We start from the raw sequence: 15,477 nt of genomic DNA, 5'->3' as shown, positions 1-15,477 counted from the left end.
TGCTGGCAGCATGGAGCCTGTTTAGGATTCTCTCTCTTTGCCTCTCTCTCTGCCCTGATCCCACTCACGCTCTGTCTCTAAATAAATATACTTAAAAAAAAAAAAACTGAGCAGAACTTCGACTCTCATTTGGCCTTTTATGCTGTGCCCCTTCACATATCTGACAGGGTCTAGGGAATGGCCACTTGGCAGACCAAGCGTAGGCACTTCTGAGTCCTCCAATCAAATTCTTTTGAAAGACCATCTTTTCGTTTAAACACAGAACCACCAATAAATCTGATTATGAGGCCCTCTGCTTCTTTCCCACCACCCAGTATCTTTCCCTAAGGGACTCTTCACCTCAGGTGGCAGGTTTTGGGCAATACTCTGCCACTAAGAGAAGTGACCATCTGTCTGCTTGAGACAAGAGAAAATAGTCGCAACAACTGTCAGCAGAGCTACCACAATTAGTAGCTAGTCTCTTCATCCTGTCACTCGTTTTTCAAAAAGCGAACGACGAAGAAAACGGACACGGTAAACTATGAGAAAGGTGTTCTTATTTCAGAATATCTGTGTTTACAGTTTGAAATGAAAAATCATCTGAACTTCTACCATTCTTTTTATGATACCGGAGCCACGTAAAGGATGTAGTTTTAGGGAACTAGGGAAGTGACAGTACTATTTAATCCTTTTTAACCAAATTGTTAGAAACATCACAGAATAGTGGTGCACAGGTTCTATCTTTTTTTACACTCTTTGTTACTTAAAACAGTTTCATACTATTTCATTTAAGATGAAATTAAATAAAAAAGAACAATGGAAATCAGATATAGGTCAAATAAGTCAATGGATCCCCCCATTTTCAAAATACTTTAGACTGTATCAATTTTGAATTTTGGAGACCCAGTTTCAGTGAGAGTTTTCTTAGAGAATCTGCTTTAAAAACCTTACTTCCGGGGCACCTGGGTGGCTCAGTCGGTTAAGCTTCCAACTTCGGCTCAGGTCACGGTTCGTGGGTTTGAGCCCCACGATGGGCTCTATGCTGACAGGTCCGAGCCTGAAGCCTGCTTTGGAGTCTGTCTCCCTCTCTCTCTCTCTCTCTCTCTCTGCCCCTCCCCAGTTTGCATTCTCTCTCTCTCAAAAATAAATACACATTGAAAAAAAATTTTAAACCTCACTTTCTACCACTATTTTGTAATTTTAAAATTCTACTGATTTTCCCAAGAGTTCGCCGTATAAAATGAAATTAACTAATACTGAAACACTGAGTAAGTGCAACAGCTTGACATAATATTTTGAGAAACTGACTACAATTGTAAGGGAGAATATCTAATTTTGTTCTCTAATATAATTTGGTCATGTAATGAGTATAAATAATTATAGTGACTATAAAGGTTCAAGATATATCAATCAATAAGTTGCACACTGAAGTTATACAGTATAGAATTGAAAGTCTTTACATGCTTGAAAAAGATATTTAATGTATCTCAATGTCAGATGAATCACTGTAAAATGGGGGTAATAATAGTACCTACCTCATACGATATTTGTGAGGATTAAATGAGATAATACATATAAAAGTACTTCTGAGAGCATAGCACAAAATAAACTTGTAATAAACATTTACAAGTGATAATTAGTGAAGGTGATGAATTCTAAGATAATCTGCACTTGTAACGGCAAAATGAGAAAACTGCATTGTGCTTTTATGATGATTTATAAACAGCCTTACCAGAAAAAAAAAAATCTCCATACTTTTCCATTTTTACATCTTTGAAAACATTTGTCTCTCTTCATTCAAAATTCTCTGGTTAAGTTTCCATATTCATTTCCAAATTCTCTCATCCATCAGTAACAGTATTTCTCGTTAGGGTGTTATAAACTCCCCACTTTCAACCAGGAACTGCCCCAACAGCAGCTTTTTAGTAACATGGGTTGTTAAGCAGAGTTTTAGCAATTCTACAGACTTAGAGTATAGCTAGTATCATCTGGGGTAGTTTATAATTCAAAGGATGAGATTAACTGGGATCTGATTTTAAATTTATGAGCACAGTCAAATTTTACATTCATCGCGTACATGTGCACATAGATGTGCAGAAGCAGCTTCCTTATCTCTGAGTAGGTGAGGAAAACTACATTGTGGGGTTTTTTTGTTTTTGTTTTTTGCAATGACTGAAGAACCAGGTAGGCGTTAAGTTGATAAAAGAAAAGAGGGATTCACTTCAACTAACAAACAGAGTATAAGTCTTCAATGAAGACACCACTTTTGGCCAAGATCAAGCATAGAATATTACTGTAATTAGAACAGAAATTTCAGGGGCACCTGGTGCCTCAGTGGGTTAAGTTTCTGACTCTTGATTTTGGCTCAGGTCATCTTCTCACAGTCCTGTGTTGGGCTCTGCACTGACAGCGTGGAGCCTGCATGGGAATCTCTCTCTCCCTCTATCTCTGCCCCTCTCCTGCTTGCACTCTCTCAAAATCAACACAATAAACTTAAAAAAAAAAAACAACAACAACAAATTTCAGAAAAGGAGAGAATAATTAATGAGCCATAGGTTGTGACAGTGTAACTTCATCAAGTTCACACGTGTACCAGGTGGGAAAAGGAGGATTTGAACTCAAGCAGTCGAACGCCAAAAGAGTTCTTCACCATTATGCTAATAGCAAATTACATGGGTAATTACATTAAAAATTAGTGTTCTCCTACATCAAGATGAAATTTACAACTTATTATAACAAATATATTCTAACACGATAAATGGCACGTTCATTTACTTTGAACACTGAGACCTTTAGATTAATCCTAAAATACCATTTTCACACAAGGAAGTTGCTTTTCAATTTTCTGTAGCAATGAAAAACACAATTTATAATTTCCATCAATCTCTAAATTGGCATTTATTAATCTGGAGCACTCAGGGAAGGAAAGTCTGTTTCCCTCACTGCCTCAGGAGCAGCCATTAAAATAAAAACTATTATTTCCAAGACTATTTGCGTTCCCACTGATACTCATAAGGCTGGGGCTTCAGGTAGGAAGCACACTACAACCGTTTCTGCTTCTGCTCTCAGAGCGTACAAAATAAATACCACATGGAACAGGACCCAATCATTAGGGAAAACATTATTTCCAAGTTCTAAAATGGTATTAAAAACAATAAGAGGAAAATGCAAATTATAAACCAGCATGATGGCACTTCAGTCAACAACGACCTGAGAAGCCCTATCAGCAGTCAGTGTGAAGTGCTGAACCACGAAAATGACGTTTAAATTACTTGGTTTTAAACAATGACAGGTATTTCAGATTTACCTGGATAAACACCACCCTCACCCATATAGTTGTACTGGCCAACACGTTTTACAAATGGCAATTTTTAGTGTGTTCCTTCCACACGCGTAAGTGCCGTGCCTGAGTAGGGGATAAGATACTATTTTCTACCTTTCTTTTATGATGGGTTGTGGAAGCGTCCATCTCTTCCTCCCCTATGTTATCAATTTGTGAAGTTGGACTACAATTCATTCTCTCCTCTTCTTGTCTCTGAAGTCTGTCTGCTACAGCCTGAATAGCTTCTGTCCACTCTTCCCTATAAAAACAAGTACAATTTCCCATTAATAAAGAAGGGTAAATGAATCAAATATGTCCCTTTTGTAAAATATGACATTAACACAAATAAAGTCTACTCCAGGATAATACCTCCACATACACATAAACATATATTCTCACCCTTACTCAAAGGTGAAATTAATCCCCAAAGCATGTAACATTATAGACCTTAGGGTTGGTTGTAGGAGCATTTATTTAAATGTATATTTTCAAAAAAAGGAAAGAACTATAAGAAAATTCAGTTAAAATTCTTTAAAAGTACAATTAAATTTTATTGCCTATAAACATCTTTCCATAAGGTAAATTGACCCCCAAAAGCTTGCTGTACCTTGAAAAACTTTTTTGTCTAGCTATTGTTTAGTTCATCATTGAAATAGTCAAAATCTTTACCGTCGTCCAATATAAGTTCTAAGAAAAGGTTTTCAAAGCCAAAGCCTTCAACTGTTCCCAAATCACAGAGAAGTTTTTTTTTTTTTTAAAAATAGCCATAGTTCATAGGTAAGACAGTAAGTCTCAGGAGCTCTAATTGACAGCTGTGTTATCAGATCAAGAATCATGTCTTTCCATATAAGTTTTTAAAGCAGTGTGTCAGTTTCTTAAAACAAAGTCTATGAGAATTTTGAGTCAAACTGTCTTAAATCTATGGACCAATTCCGGGGAAACTACTATCTCAAAAAATTAAATTTTCCAATCCATAAGCATGGTGTATTTCTACGTTTATTTAGCTCTTTAATTTCCCAATGCAATCTGTGACTTTGTGTGAAAAGGTCTTGCATATTTTAAATTGAATTCCTTCCGAAGTACTCTATTTTTAACAATATATTAGTTTTCATTGAAATATATTTGACATACGGTATTATATTAGTTTTAGGTGTACAACATAGCCATTCAACACTTACATGCAATATGAAATGCTCACCACGTAAGTGTAATTACCATCTGTCACCACACAAAGTTATTACAGTACTACTGGTTATATCTGCTATGCCTTATTTTACACCCCCGTGACTTATTTTATAACTGGAAGTTTGCATTTCTTAAACCCCTTCACCTATTTTGCCCATTATCCCATACCTTTCCCTTCTGGCAACCACCAGTTTGTTTTCTGTATTTATGAGTCTGTTTGTGGTTTTATAAGTTCATTTGTTTTGGTTTTTAGAATCCACATATAAGTGAAAGTACATGGTACTTGTCTTTCTCTCACTTATTTCACTTAGCATAATACCCTCTATGTTCATTCATGTCACAAATGGCAAGATTTCATTCATTTTTATGGATGAAGAGAAATATATCACATCTTCTTTATCCATTCATCTATGGACGGACACTTAGATTGCTTCCATACCTTGGTTATTGTAAATGCTGCATAAACACTGGGAGATATATTCAATCTTATTGAATTAGTGTTTTCATTTTCTTTGGGCAAATACCCAGAAGAATTACTGCATCATATGGTATTTCTATTTTTAATTTTTATAGGAACCTTCATACTATTTTCCATAGTGACTGCACCACATTACATTCCCACCAACAGTGCATGAGTGTTCCCTTTTCTCCACATCTTCACCAACACCTGATATTTCTTCTGATACTAACCATCTGACAGGTTATATCTCATTGAGGTGGTATCTCATTGTGGTTTTAATTTGCATTTCCCTGATTATGAGTGATATTTAGCATCATTTCATGTGTCTGTTGGCCATTTGTATGTCTTCTTTGGAAAAATGTCTATTTAAGCCCTTTGCCCATTTTTTTTTTTGCCCCAAATTATTCGTTTTTTTTTTTTTTTTTGGCTTTGAGATGTGTGCGTTCTTTATATATCTTGGATATTAACCCTTTATCAGATATCTCATTTGTAAATATCCTCTCTGATCCAGTAGGTTGCCTTTTCATCATTTCCTTTACAAAAGCATGTTAGTTTGATGCAGTCATAATTGTTTATTTTTTATTTTGTTGCCCTTGCCTTAGAAAACAGATTAAAAAAAATACTGCTAGAACCACTATCCAAACGTTTACTACTTATGTTTTCTTTTAAGGGCTTTATAATTTCAGGTCTTATATTTAGATATTTATTCCAGTTTATTTTTGCGTATGATGTAAAAAAAAAAAGTGGTCCAGTTTCATTCTTTTGCATGTAGCTTTCCAGTTTTCCCAGCACCATTTACCGAAGAAACTGTCTTTCCCCACTGTATACTCTAGCATATTTTGTCATAGATAAAATGACAGACTAAGTGTGGGTTTATTTCTGGGCCATCTGTTCTATTTCATTGATCAATGGGTCTATTTTGTTGCCACTCCCAAACTGTTTTCCTTATCATAGCTTTCTAGCATAACTTGAAATACAATTTTGTGATACCTCTAGCTTTGTCCTTCTTTCTCAAGAACGCTTTGGCTATTCAGGGTCTTTTGTATTGCCATACAAATTTCAGCATTATTGTTTCAGTTCTGTGAAAAGATTATCTGTAGATTGCTTTGGGTAGTATAAACATTTTAATAATATTAATTTTTCCAATCCATGAACATGGCATATCTTTCTAATTATTCGTGTCACCTTCAACTTCTTTCACCAGTATCTTACAGTTTTCAGAGGGCAGGTTTTCACCTCCTAGGTTAAAGTTATTCTTTTTGAATTAATTGTAAATGGGATTCTTTTCTTTTAACATGTATTGATTTTTGAGCGACAGAGACAGAGTATGAGCGGGGGAGGGGGAAAGAGTGAGAGGGAGACACAGAATCCAAAGCAGGCTCCAGGCTCTGAGCTGTCAGCACAGAGCCCGATGTAGGGCTTGAACTCATGAACCATGAGATCATGACCTGAGCCAAAGTCGGACACTTAACTGACTGAGCCACCCAGGCACCTCAAATGGGATTACTTTCTCTTTTTGATAGTTTCTTATAAGTGCATAAAAATGCAAGAGATTTCTGTATATTAATTTTGTATCCTGCAACTTTACTGAATTCATTTATTAGTTCTTATAGTTTTCTTGGTAGAGTTTTAGGGTTTTCTATATCTATAATATCATTCACCTACAAACAATGAGTTTTACTTCTTCCTTGCCAATTTAGATGCCTTTTTTTTTCCCCCTTGTCTGACTACTGGAGCTAACACTTCCAGCATAATGTTGATTAAAAGTTGTGAGACCGGTCATCCTGGTCTTGCCCCTGATGTTAAAGTAAACGCTTTCAAATTTTCACCATCAAGTATGATGTTAGCTGTGGGTTTGTCATATACAGACTTTAATATGTTGAGGTACAATCCCTCTATGCCCACTTTGTTGAGTGTGAATGGAGTTGTATTTTATCAAATGCTTTTTCTGCATCTATGGAGATGATCAGAAGATTTTTATCCTGCATTTTGTTAAGGTGCTGTATCACACTGACTGATCTGTGGATACAAAATCATCCTTGAACCCCTGGAATAAATCCTACTTGACCACAGGGAATGATCCTTTTAATGTATTTTGAATGTGGCGTGCTAAAACTTTGTGACAATTTTGTGTTTATGTTCATCAGAGATATTGGCCTATAATTTTCTTTTTGTCGTGTATTTGTCTGGTTTTGGAATCACAGTATTGTGGCCTCATAGAATGAATTTGTAAGCAATCTTACTCTTCATTTGTTTGGAATAGTTTGAAAAGAACAGGTATTAACTCTTCTTTAAATGTTTGATAGAATTTACCTGTGAAGCCATCTGGTCCTGGACTTCTGCTTGTTGGGGAGTTTCTTGATTACTGATTCAATTCTATTACTACTAATTAGTCTGTTAAGATTTTCTACTCTTCCTGTGTCAGTCTTGGAAGAGTCTCTGTTTCTAGGAATTTATCCATTTCTTCTAGGCTGCCCAATTTGTTGGCACATAATTTTTCATAGTAGTTGCTTTTAATTCTATTTCTGTGCTGCTGGCTGTGACTTCTGTTTCATTTCTGATTTTATTTGAGTCCGGTCTTTCTTTTTTTTTTTTTTTCCTTTTTAAAGTCTGACTAAAGGTTTATCAATTTTGCTTTGCTTTTCAACAAACCAGCTCTTAGTTTCACTGAATCTTTTCTATTGTTTTTTAAGTCCCTATTTTATTTATTCCCACCCTGGTATTTATTATTTCCTTCCCTCTATTAACATTGGGCTTTGGGGGCGCCTGGGTGGCGCAGTCGGTTAAGCGTCCGACTTCAGCCAGGTCACGATCTCTCGGTCCGTGAGTTCGAGCCCCACGTCGGGCTCTGGGCTGATGGCTCGGAGCCTGGAGCCTGTTTCCGATTCTGTGTCTCCCTCTCTCTCTGCCCCTCCCCCGTTCATGCTCTGTCTCTCTCTGTCCCGAAAATAAAAAAAATAAATAAATAAATAAAAAACGAAAAAAAAAAACAAAAAAAACATTGGGCTTTGTTGGTTCTTCTTTTTCTAGTTCCTTTAGGAGTAAGGTTAGATGGCTTATTTGAGATTTTTCTTATTTCTGGTTGTTGTTTTTAGGGAGACCTGTATCATCGTAAACTTGCCTCTTATAACTGCCTTTGCTGGACAGCAAAACTTTTGAATTGTTGTGTTTCATTTTCATCTACTTTTTTTATTTCCTCTGTGATTTCTTCAAAGACCCATTGGTTGTTTAGTAGCATGTTGTTTAGACTCCACATGTTTCTGGTTTTTTTCCAGCTTTTTTCTTATAATTGATTTCTAGCTTCATATTGTTATGGTTGGGAAAGATGTTTAATATGATTTCAATCTTAAATGTATTAAAACTTGTTTTGTGGCTTAATATGTGATCTGTCCTGGAGAATGTTCCATGTGCACTTGAAAAGGATGTGTCTTCTGTTGTTTTTGGATGAAATGTTCTGTATATATGTTAGGTCCATCTGGTCTAATGTGCCATTCAAGCCACTGTTTCCTTCCTTATTGATTTTTTTTTTTTCTGGGTAATTTATCCACTGATGCAAGTTGGGTGTCAAAATAACCTCCTATTATTATATTACTGTCAATTTCTCCATTTATGTCTGTTAATTTGCTTAATATATTCAGATGCTTCTATGTTGGGTGCATAGAAATTTACAACTATTAGATCCTCTTGTTGGATTGATCCCTTTATCATTATGTAATGCCCATCTATGCCTCTTGTTAAAGTCTTTGTTTTAGCCTACTTTGTCTGATAGGAGTATTGTTACCTACCCCAGCTTTTTTTTTTTTTTTTCCCACTTCCATTTGCAAAGCATACATTTTTCCAGCCCTTCACTTTCAGTCTGTAAATGTCTTAAGGTCTGAAGTGAGTCTTCTGTAGACAACATTTGGATGGGTCTTATTTTGTTTCTTCCCCATTCAGTCACCCTTTAGCTTTTGACTGGAACATTGAGTCCGCTTACGTGAAAAATAATTATTGATAGGTATGTACTTATTGTCATCTGTTGGCATATAACAACTAGCATATATAACCGTTTTCTGGTTGTTTTGAAGTTTTTCTTGGCTCCTTTCTTCTTCTTTTGCTCTCTTCCCTTATGATTTTATGGACTTCCTTTAGTGCTACACTTGCATTCCTTTCTCTTTAGGTTTTGTGTATCTATTATAGGTTTTTGATTTGTGGTTCATATGAGGTTGATAATATAATACTTTGCAGTCTCCTTTAAGCTGATGTTCGATTAACTTTAACACATTCTAAAAGCACCACAGGTTTACTACAACTCTCCACATTTTATGTATTTGACTTCGTATCTTACATCTTTTATTTTGTGTATCCATTAATTATTGTAGATGTAACTGGTTTTACTACTTTCATCTCTTAATCTTCATACTAACTTTTTTTTTTTAATTTTTTACGTTTATTCATTTTTGAGAGACAGAGACAGAGGGCAAGTGGGGGAGGGGCAGAGAGTGAGGGAGACACAGAATCTGAAGCAGACTCCAGGCTCTGAGCTGTCCGCACAGAGCCCGACGTGGGGCTGGAACTCACGGACTGTGAGATCATGACCTGAGCTGAAGTCGGACGCTTTACCGACTGAGCCACCCAGGTGCCCCAATACTAACTTTATATGTGATTGATCTACTACCTTTACCATGTTTGCTTTCACCAGTAAAATTTTTCTTTAATCATTTTCTTAGTTCTCATTATCATCTTTCTTTTCTTCTGAAAAAGTCCCTTTAACATTTCTTATAGGGCCAGTTCAGTTGTGATGAACTCTACTTTCATTTGCCTGGGAAACTCTTTATCTTTCCTTCCACTGTGAATGATAACCTTGCTGGGTATTCTTGGTTGTAGGTTTCTTTCTTTCATCACTTAGATTGTTATCATGCCACTCCCTTCTGGCCTGCAAAGTTTCTGCTGAAAAATCAGCTGACAGCCTTACGGCATTTCCTTTTTATATAGCTTGTTGCTTTTCTCTTTGCTGCTTTTTAAGGTTTATTTTTTTATATCTCACTTTTGACATTTTAATTGCTATGTGTCTTGGTGTGGATCTCTTTGGGTTTATCTTGTTCAGGACCCTCTGAGCTTCCTGGACTTGGCAGTCTGTTTCCTTCTCTAGGTTAGGGAAGTTTTCAACTATGACTTCTTCAAAGTAGTTCCCCCCTCCCCTTTTCTCTTTTTTCTTTTTTGAGAAGCCTAAAATGCAAATGTTACTAAGTTTGATGTTGCCCCAGAGGTTCCTAACCTATGTTCATATTTAAAAAAAAAATTTTATGTTTCTTTTTGAGAGAGAGAGAATGTGTGTGTGCGCAAGTGGGGGGAGGGGTAGAGAGAGGGAGACACAGAATATGAAACAGGTTCCAGTGTCCAAGCTGTCAGCACAGAGCCCGATGCAGGGCTCGAACTCATGAACCATGAGATCATGACCTGAGCCGAAGTCGGACGCTTAACCAACTGAGCCCCCAAGCGCCCCCCTACGTTCATGTTTTTAGATTCTTTTTACTTTTTGCTGTCCAGCTTGGGTGTCTTCCACAATGCTGTCTTTCAGAGTAGACTGAAATCAGACTGCTGCTGATTCCCTCTGAGGGATTCCTGCTGGGTGTGGAGGGGCAGGAGTGGCTTTGGAGGGGTACCTGACAGAGCAGGTCCACAGGGCAGGTGCTACAGTGCTAGCGAGGTAGGAGGAGAGGATCAGAACTGGTGCCTGCCAGCATAGACCAACTACACTGAAAGAGGTCAGAAAAATGGCACCTACCAGTTCTTCCATTCCCAGAGAATATTCCTACAGATCCCTCAGCCTCCAGCAAAGCGCTACAATTGGTCAATAAATCTCCTTCATGTATAGCCCAGAAGCTTTCAAACTACTGCCTCTGAACTGGGTCTCAGAGCAAGTGATACTGTGCACCCTTTAAGGACAGTGTCTGTTTATCTATAGTCCTCCAACTTTCCTGGAGTTAAGACCCATTAATTTTCAAAGCTCTTGAGTTAAGCCCCACTGATTTTCAACGCCAGAGGCTATGGATGCTTGCCTTCCCAGTGCAAATCCTCAGGGCATGGGGTGTCCAATCTATGTCCTCCCAGAGGGCCTCAGCACCTTGATAGCCCTCCTGCTTGTGGGTCAGTGTGTCTGGGGTTTGGTTCCCAACTTTGTCTCCATAACTCCTACTCTTTTCTAGGTGGTTTTTTTTTTTTTTTTAATTTTTTTTTCCAACGTTTATTTATTTTTGGGACAGAGAGAGACAGAGCATGAACAGGGGAGGGGCAGAGAGAGAGGGAGACACAGAATCGGAAACAGGCTCCAGGCTCTGAGCCATCAGCCCAGAGCCCGACGCGGGGCTCGAACTCACGGACCGCGAGATCGTGACCTGGCTGAAGTCGGACGCTTAACCGACTGCGCCACCCAGGCGCCCCTCTAGGTGGTTTTTAAAACATACCTCTAGCCGTGAAGAGCTGCCCTGCTAGTCTTCAGGTTTTTCTCAAAGTGAGTTGTACTACACGTAACTGCAACACTGGTGTGTCCGTGAGAAGAGGTGTTCTCAGGATATCCCTACTCTGCCATCTTCCTTAAATGAAATCGGTTGAATTGTTTTCTTAGGATGTTTCTCTCTTTGGCAACATTCTTCACTTTCTTCAGACCTCTTGTGAGTTACCTACTCTTCATGCTATTGTGGAGGGTTTTTTTTTAAAGTTTAATTTTCTAATTTTTCTTGGTAGCACTTACAAATAAAGTTGGTTTTTGTATGTTGACCTTGTACCCTGAAACCTTACTAAGTTGATGTATCAGTTCTAATATCTTTTATTTTTCTGGATTTTTTATACATGTGAACATGTCTACAAATAAGGACAGTTTTACTTCTTCCTTTCCAATCTATTTGCCTTTTACTTATTCTTCTTGCCTTATAATACTCTGTATCAGACCATCATTACAATGTTAAATAAAAGTGGTGAGAGAAGACATTCTTTTTTTTTTTTAATGTTCATTCATTTTTGAGAGACAGAGACAGAGCATGAGCGGAGGAGGAACAGAGAGAATGGGAGACACAGAATCTGAAGCAGGCTCCAGGCTCTGAGCTGTCAGCACAGAGCCTGATGTGGGGCTCAAACTCACTGACCACAAGGCAGGACCCGAGCTCAAGTCCAATGTTCAACCGACCGAGCCACCCAGGTGCCCCAAGAGAAGACATTCTTAATGTGTGCCTGATCTTAGAGAGAAAGCAATGAAGCTTTTACCTTTGAGTATTATATAAGCTTTTGATAGATAGATAAGGTTTTGATAGATAGCCTTAATGAGGTTGAGTAAGTTCCCTTCTATTCCTTGTCAGCTGAGTGTTTTGGTTATAAAAGGATATTGAATTTTGGCAAATACTTTGTCTATATCTGTTCAATGACCATGCAGTTTTTCTACTTTATCCTACTAATATAGTGAATTTAGTTGAATGCCTTCAGAAAATGCAACTGAGCTCTTGGATAAACTCTATTTGGCCACGATGTATTATTCTTTTTCTATATTTTTTGAATTTGACTTATCAAAAATTTGTTAAGAAATTTTGTGTTGATGTTCACAGGTATATTAGACTATAGTTCTCCCTTCTTATGATGCCTTTGCCTGGTTTTTGAAATGAGGGTGACCTTACAAAATAAGTTGGAAAACATTCCCTTCTCCACTATTTTCTGAAATAGATTGTGTAGGACTGGTAATAAATATTTCTTTAAATGTTTGATAGAACTCACCAGGGGACCATCTGGACTTGGGAGTTTTCTTTGAGGTGAGGATTTTAAGTTATTACCTCAATGCTGTTCATGGATATTGGCTATTCAGGTTTTCTAATGTTTTCTTGGATTGATATTGGTAATTTGTGTCTTCCTTCTCTCTCTTTTTTTTTTTTTAAGCAATTTTCCAAGATGTTTCTAATTCTTTGGTTTATTGATTTTTATTTTTGTTTTCTATTTCATTGATTTCTGACCTCTACTGTTTCCTCCTTGATGTTTATTTTGGGTTTATTTTTCTAGTTTCCTAGAAAGGAAGCTTAGGTTATTGGCTTAACTTTGTTCTTTCCAAATATAGGCATTTAATGGTTATAAATTTCCCCCTAAGCACTCACTTAGTACATCCCACAAATTTGTATATGCTTTGCTTTCACAGTTATTCATCTAAAAACAATTTTCTGGGGCTCCTGGGTGGCTCAATCGGTTTAGTGCCTGACTTTGGCTCAGGTCTTGATCTCACCATTCATGAATTCAAGCCCCGCATCAGGTTCTGTGTGACAGCTCAGAGCCTGGAGCCTGCCTCAGATTCTGTGTCTCCCTTTGTCTTGGCTCCTCCCCTGCTTGCACTCTCTCTTTCTCTCTCTCTCTCTCTCAAAAATAAACAAACATAAAAAATAAAAAATAAAACAAAACAAAAAACCCCCACAAGTTTCTAATGGCTCCTATGAATTTTGTTTTTGACCCAATGATTTTTAAGAGGTATAATCCATTTTCAACTTAGCTACATCTTTTTTTTAAAGTTTATTTATTTTGACGGGGCACCTGGGTGGCTCAGTCAGTTGGGTGTCTGACTTAGGCTCAGGTCATGATCTCACAGCTCGTGAGTTCGAGCCCCATGTCGGGCTCTGCGCTGACAGCTCGGAGCCTGGAGCCTGCTTTGGATTCTGTGTCTCCCTCTCACTCTGCCCCTAAGCCACTTGCATTCTGGCTCTGTCTCTCTCAAAATAAATAAACTTAAAAGATTTTTTTTAAATGTTTATTTATTTTGAGAGAGAGGGAGAGCACACATGCATTGGTAGAGAGAGAGGAAAAGAGAGAGAATCCCAAGCAGGCTCCACACCGTTAGTGCAAAGTCTGACATGGGGCTTGAACCTATGAACTGTGAGATCATGACCAGAGCTGAAATCAAGAATCAGATACTCAACCGACTGAATCACCCAGGTGCCCTTATTTTCAACGTAGCTCTTCTTTATACTTAAAGTTTATTTCTTATAGATAGTACATAAGTGGTCCTCATATTTTTAATTCTGAAACTCTCTGCCTTTACTGTGTTTAACCCATTGATATTTAATGCAATTATTTATATGATTACACGCAGTCTACCATTTTACTTTTTTTTACACTTCTCCTTTCTTTTTCCCCTGTCTGTTTTTGTTTCATTAAATTTTTTCACAATTCTATTTCAATTTTCCCGTTGGCTTTTCAGCCATTTTTTAAATATTATTTTTATATATAGCATTAACTTCACACGGTCAACCTACATAACATACTCTGGATTAATTTTTTATGATGCTATTTCTCCTCATATTAGCATTGTAGTCATCAGATGCTTGTTTTCCTTTTGGCAAGTATTCTTGAAATTATAACATTCACCCTCAACTTAGCAAAATCTAATATAACATGTCCACACTACTAAGTCTTCTTAGAAAATACAGTGACATCATAAGACATTAACCCCATTTTCCCCTCAACCTCAATTTGTATGTTTTTACTTCAGATTTTTTATTCTTTATACAATTAAACCACAAAATATTATTATTCATAAGATCAATATTCATTTGGTTTTATCAATTTAGTTACCATTTTGTTTTTCATTCCTTTCTGTATCTCTTCTCCCATCCAGGATTATTTTTATTGTGTGTGAAGAATACCCTATTAGTATTTCCTTTTCTGCAAGTCTGCTGGTGAGAAATTCTATCAATTCTTGACTGAACTTACTAAAATATTTAATTGAAACATTTCCATCTTACTTTCATTCTTGGAACATATTTTTGCTCATTACCACTTATTTTCATTTAGCACTTTGAGAATATCATTCCATTATCTCCAATTATCATTCTATCCCATATATTCCAGGTCAAGTATTTCTACTTCTATCACCTTTTAGTCTAACTGATGCTCCTTTGAAGGCAAATTATCTTTTTTCTCTATCTGCTTTGAGGATTTTCTCATTGTCTTTGTTTTTAAAAGTCTAATGGGACTAAGTGGGTTTTCTCTGTATTTGTTCCTGCATGGGCTTTATAGAACTTCTTCAATATGTGGTTTGGTATCTTTAGCCATTTTAGAAATTTTTCAGCAACTATTTCTTCAAATACTTTGTGCCCCATTCTTACTCTTTTTCGAGACTCTAATTACGTAAACATTAATACCTTCTCACTGCATTCCTTTCGCCTTACATTCCACTCTGACTTATTTTTATTCTCTATCCTTATCACTTCATGTTTCATTCTGGATATTCTGTTATAACCTAGGTATGAGTTCCTAATTTTCCCTAATGTTAGGCCTAATCCACTGCTGAAACCATCTACCAGCACAAAGAATTTTAAATATCTTATTTTTCAATTTTAGAATTCCCATTTTATTCTTTTTTATAACTTCTAGCTCTCTGAATTTCCCAGCCTTAACTTTTATTTCCTTGAAAATACTAATACAGAGTTCTTTTAATTTCTGTCTGATAGCTCCATTATCTAGAGTGCTTATGAATCTGATTCAGTTGTCTGTTTTGTCTCTGTGGTTTGTGAATCTTTGAATC

General features: G+C 36.9%; 1 protein-coding gene across 4 annotated transcripts in view; it reads right to left on the bottom strand.

Annotated features, from left to right (window-relative positions):
• Positions 1-15,477, bottom strand: part of AKT3 (AKT serine/threonine kinase 3) — a 314,820-nt gene that overhangs the window by 126,037 nt on the left and 173,306 nt on the right. For all 4 annotated transcript variants that reach the window (XM_030302257.1, XM_030302261.1, XM_030302260.1 and 1 more), the window contains exon 5: positions 3,416-3,560. In XM_030302257.1, coding sequence (XP_030158117.1) covers positions 3,416-3,560 — 145 coding nt within the window. The remainder of the gene's footprint in view (positions 1-3,415; positions 3,561-15,477) is intronic.

This window comes from Lynx canadensis, chromosome F1 (genome assembly GCF_007474595.2).
Source record: "Lynx canadensis isolate LIC74 chromosome F1, mLynCan4.pri.v2, whole genome shotgun sequence".
NCBI lineage: Eukaryota > Metazoa > Chordata > Mammalia > Carnivora > Felidae > Lynx > Lynx canadensis.
The sequence above is the reverse complement of the archived record's forward strand: the minus strand, read 5'-3'. Positions and strand labels throughout refer to the sequence as shown.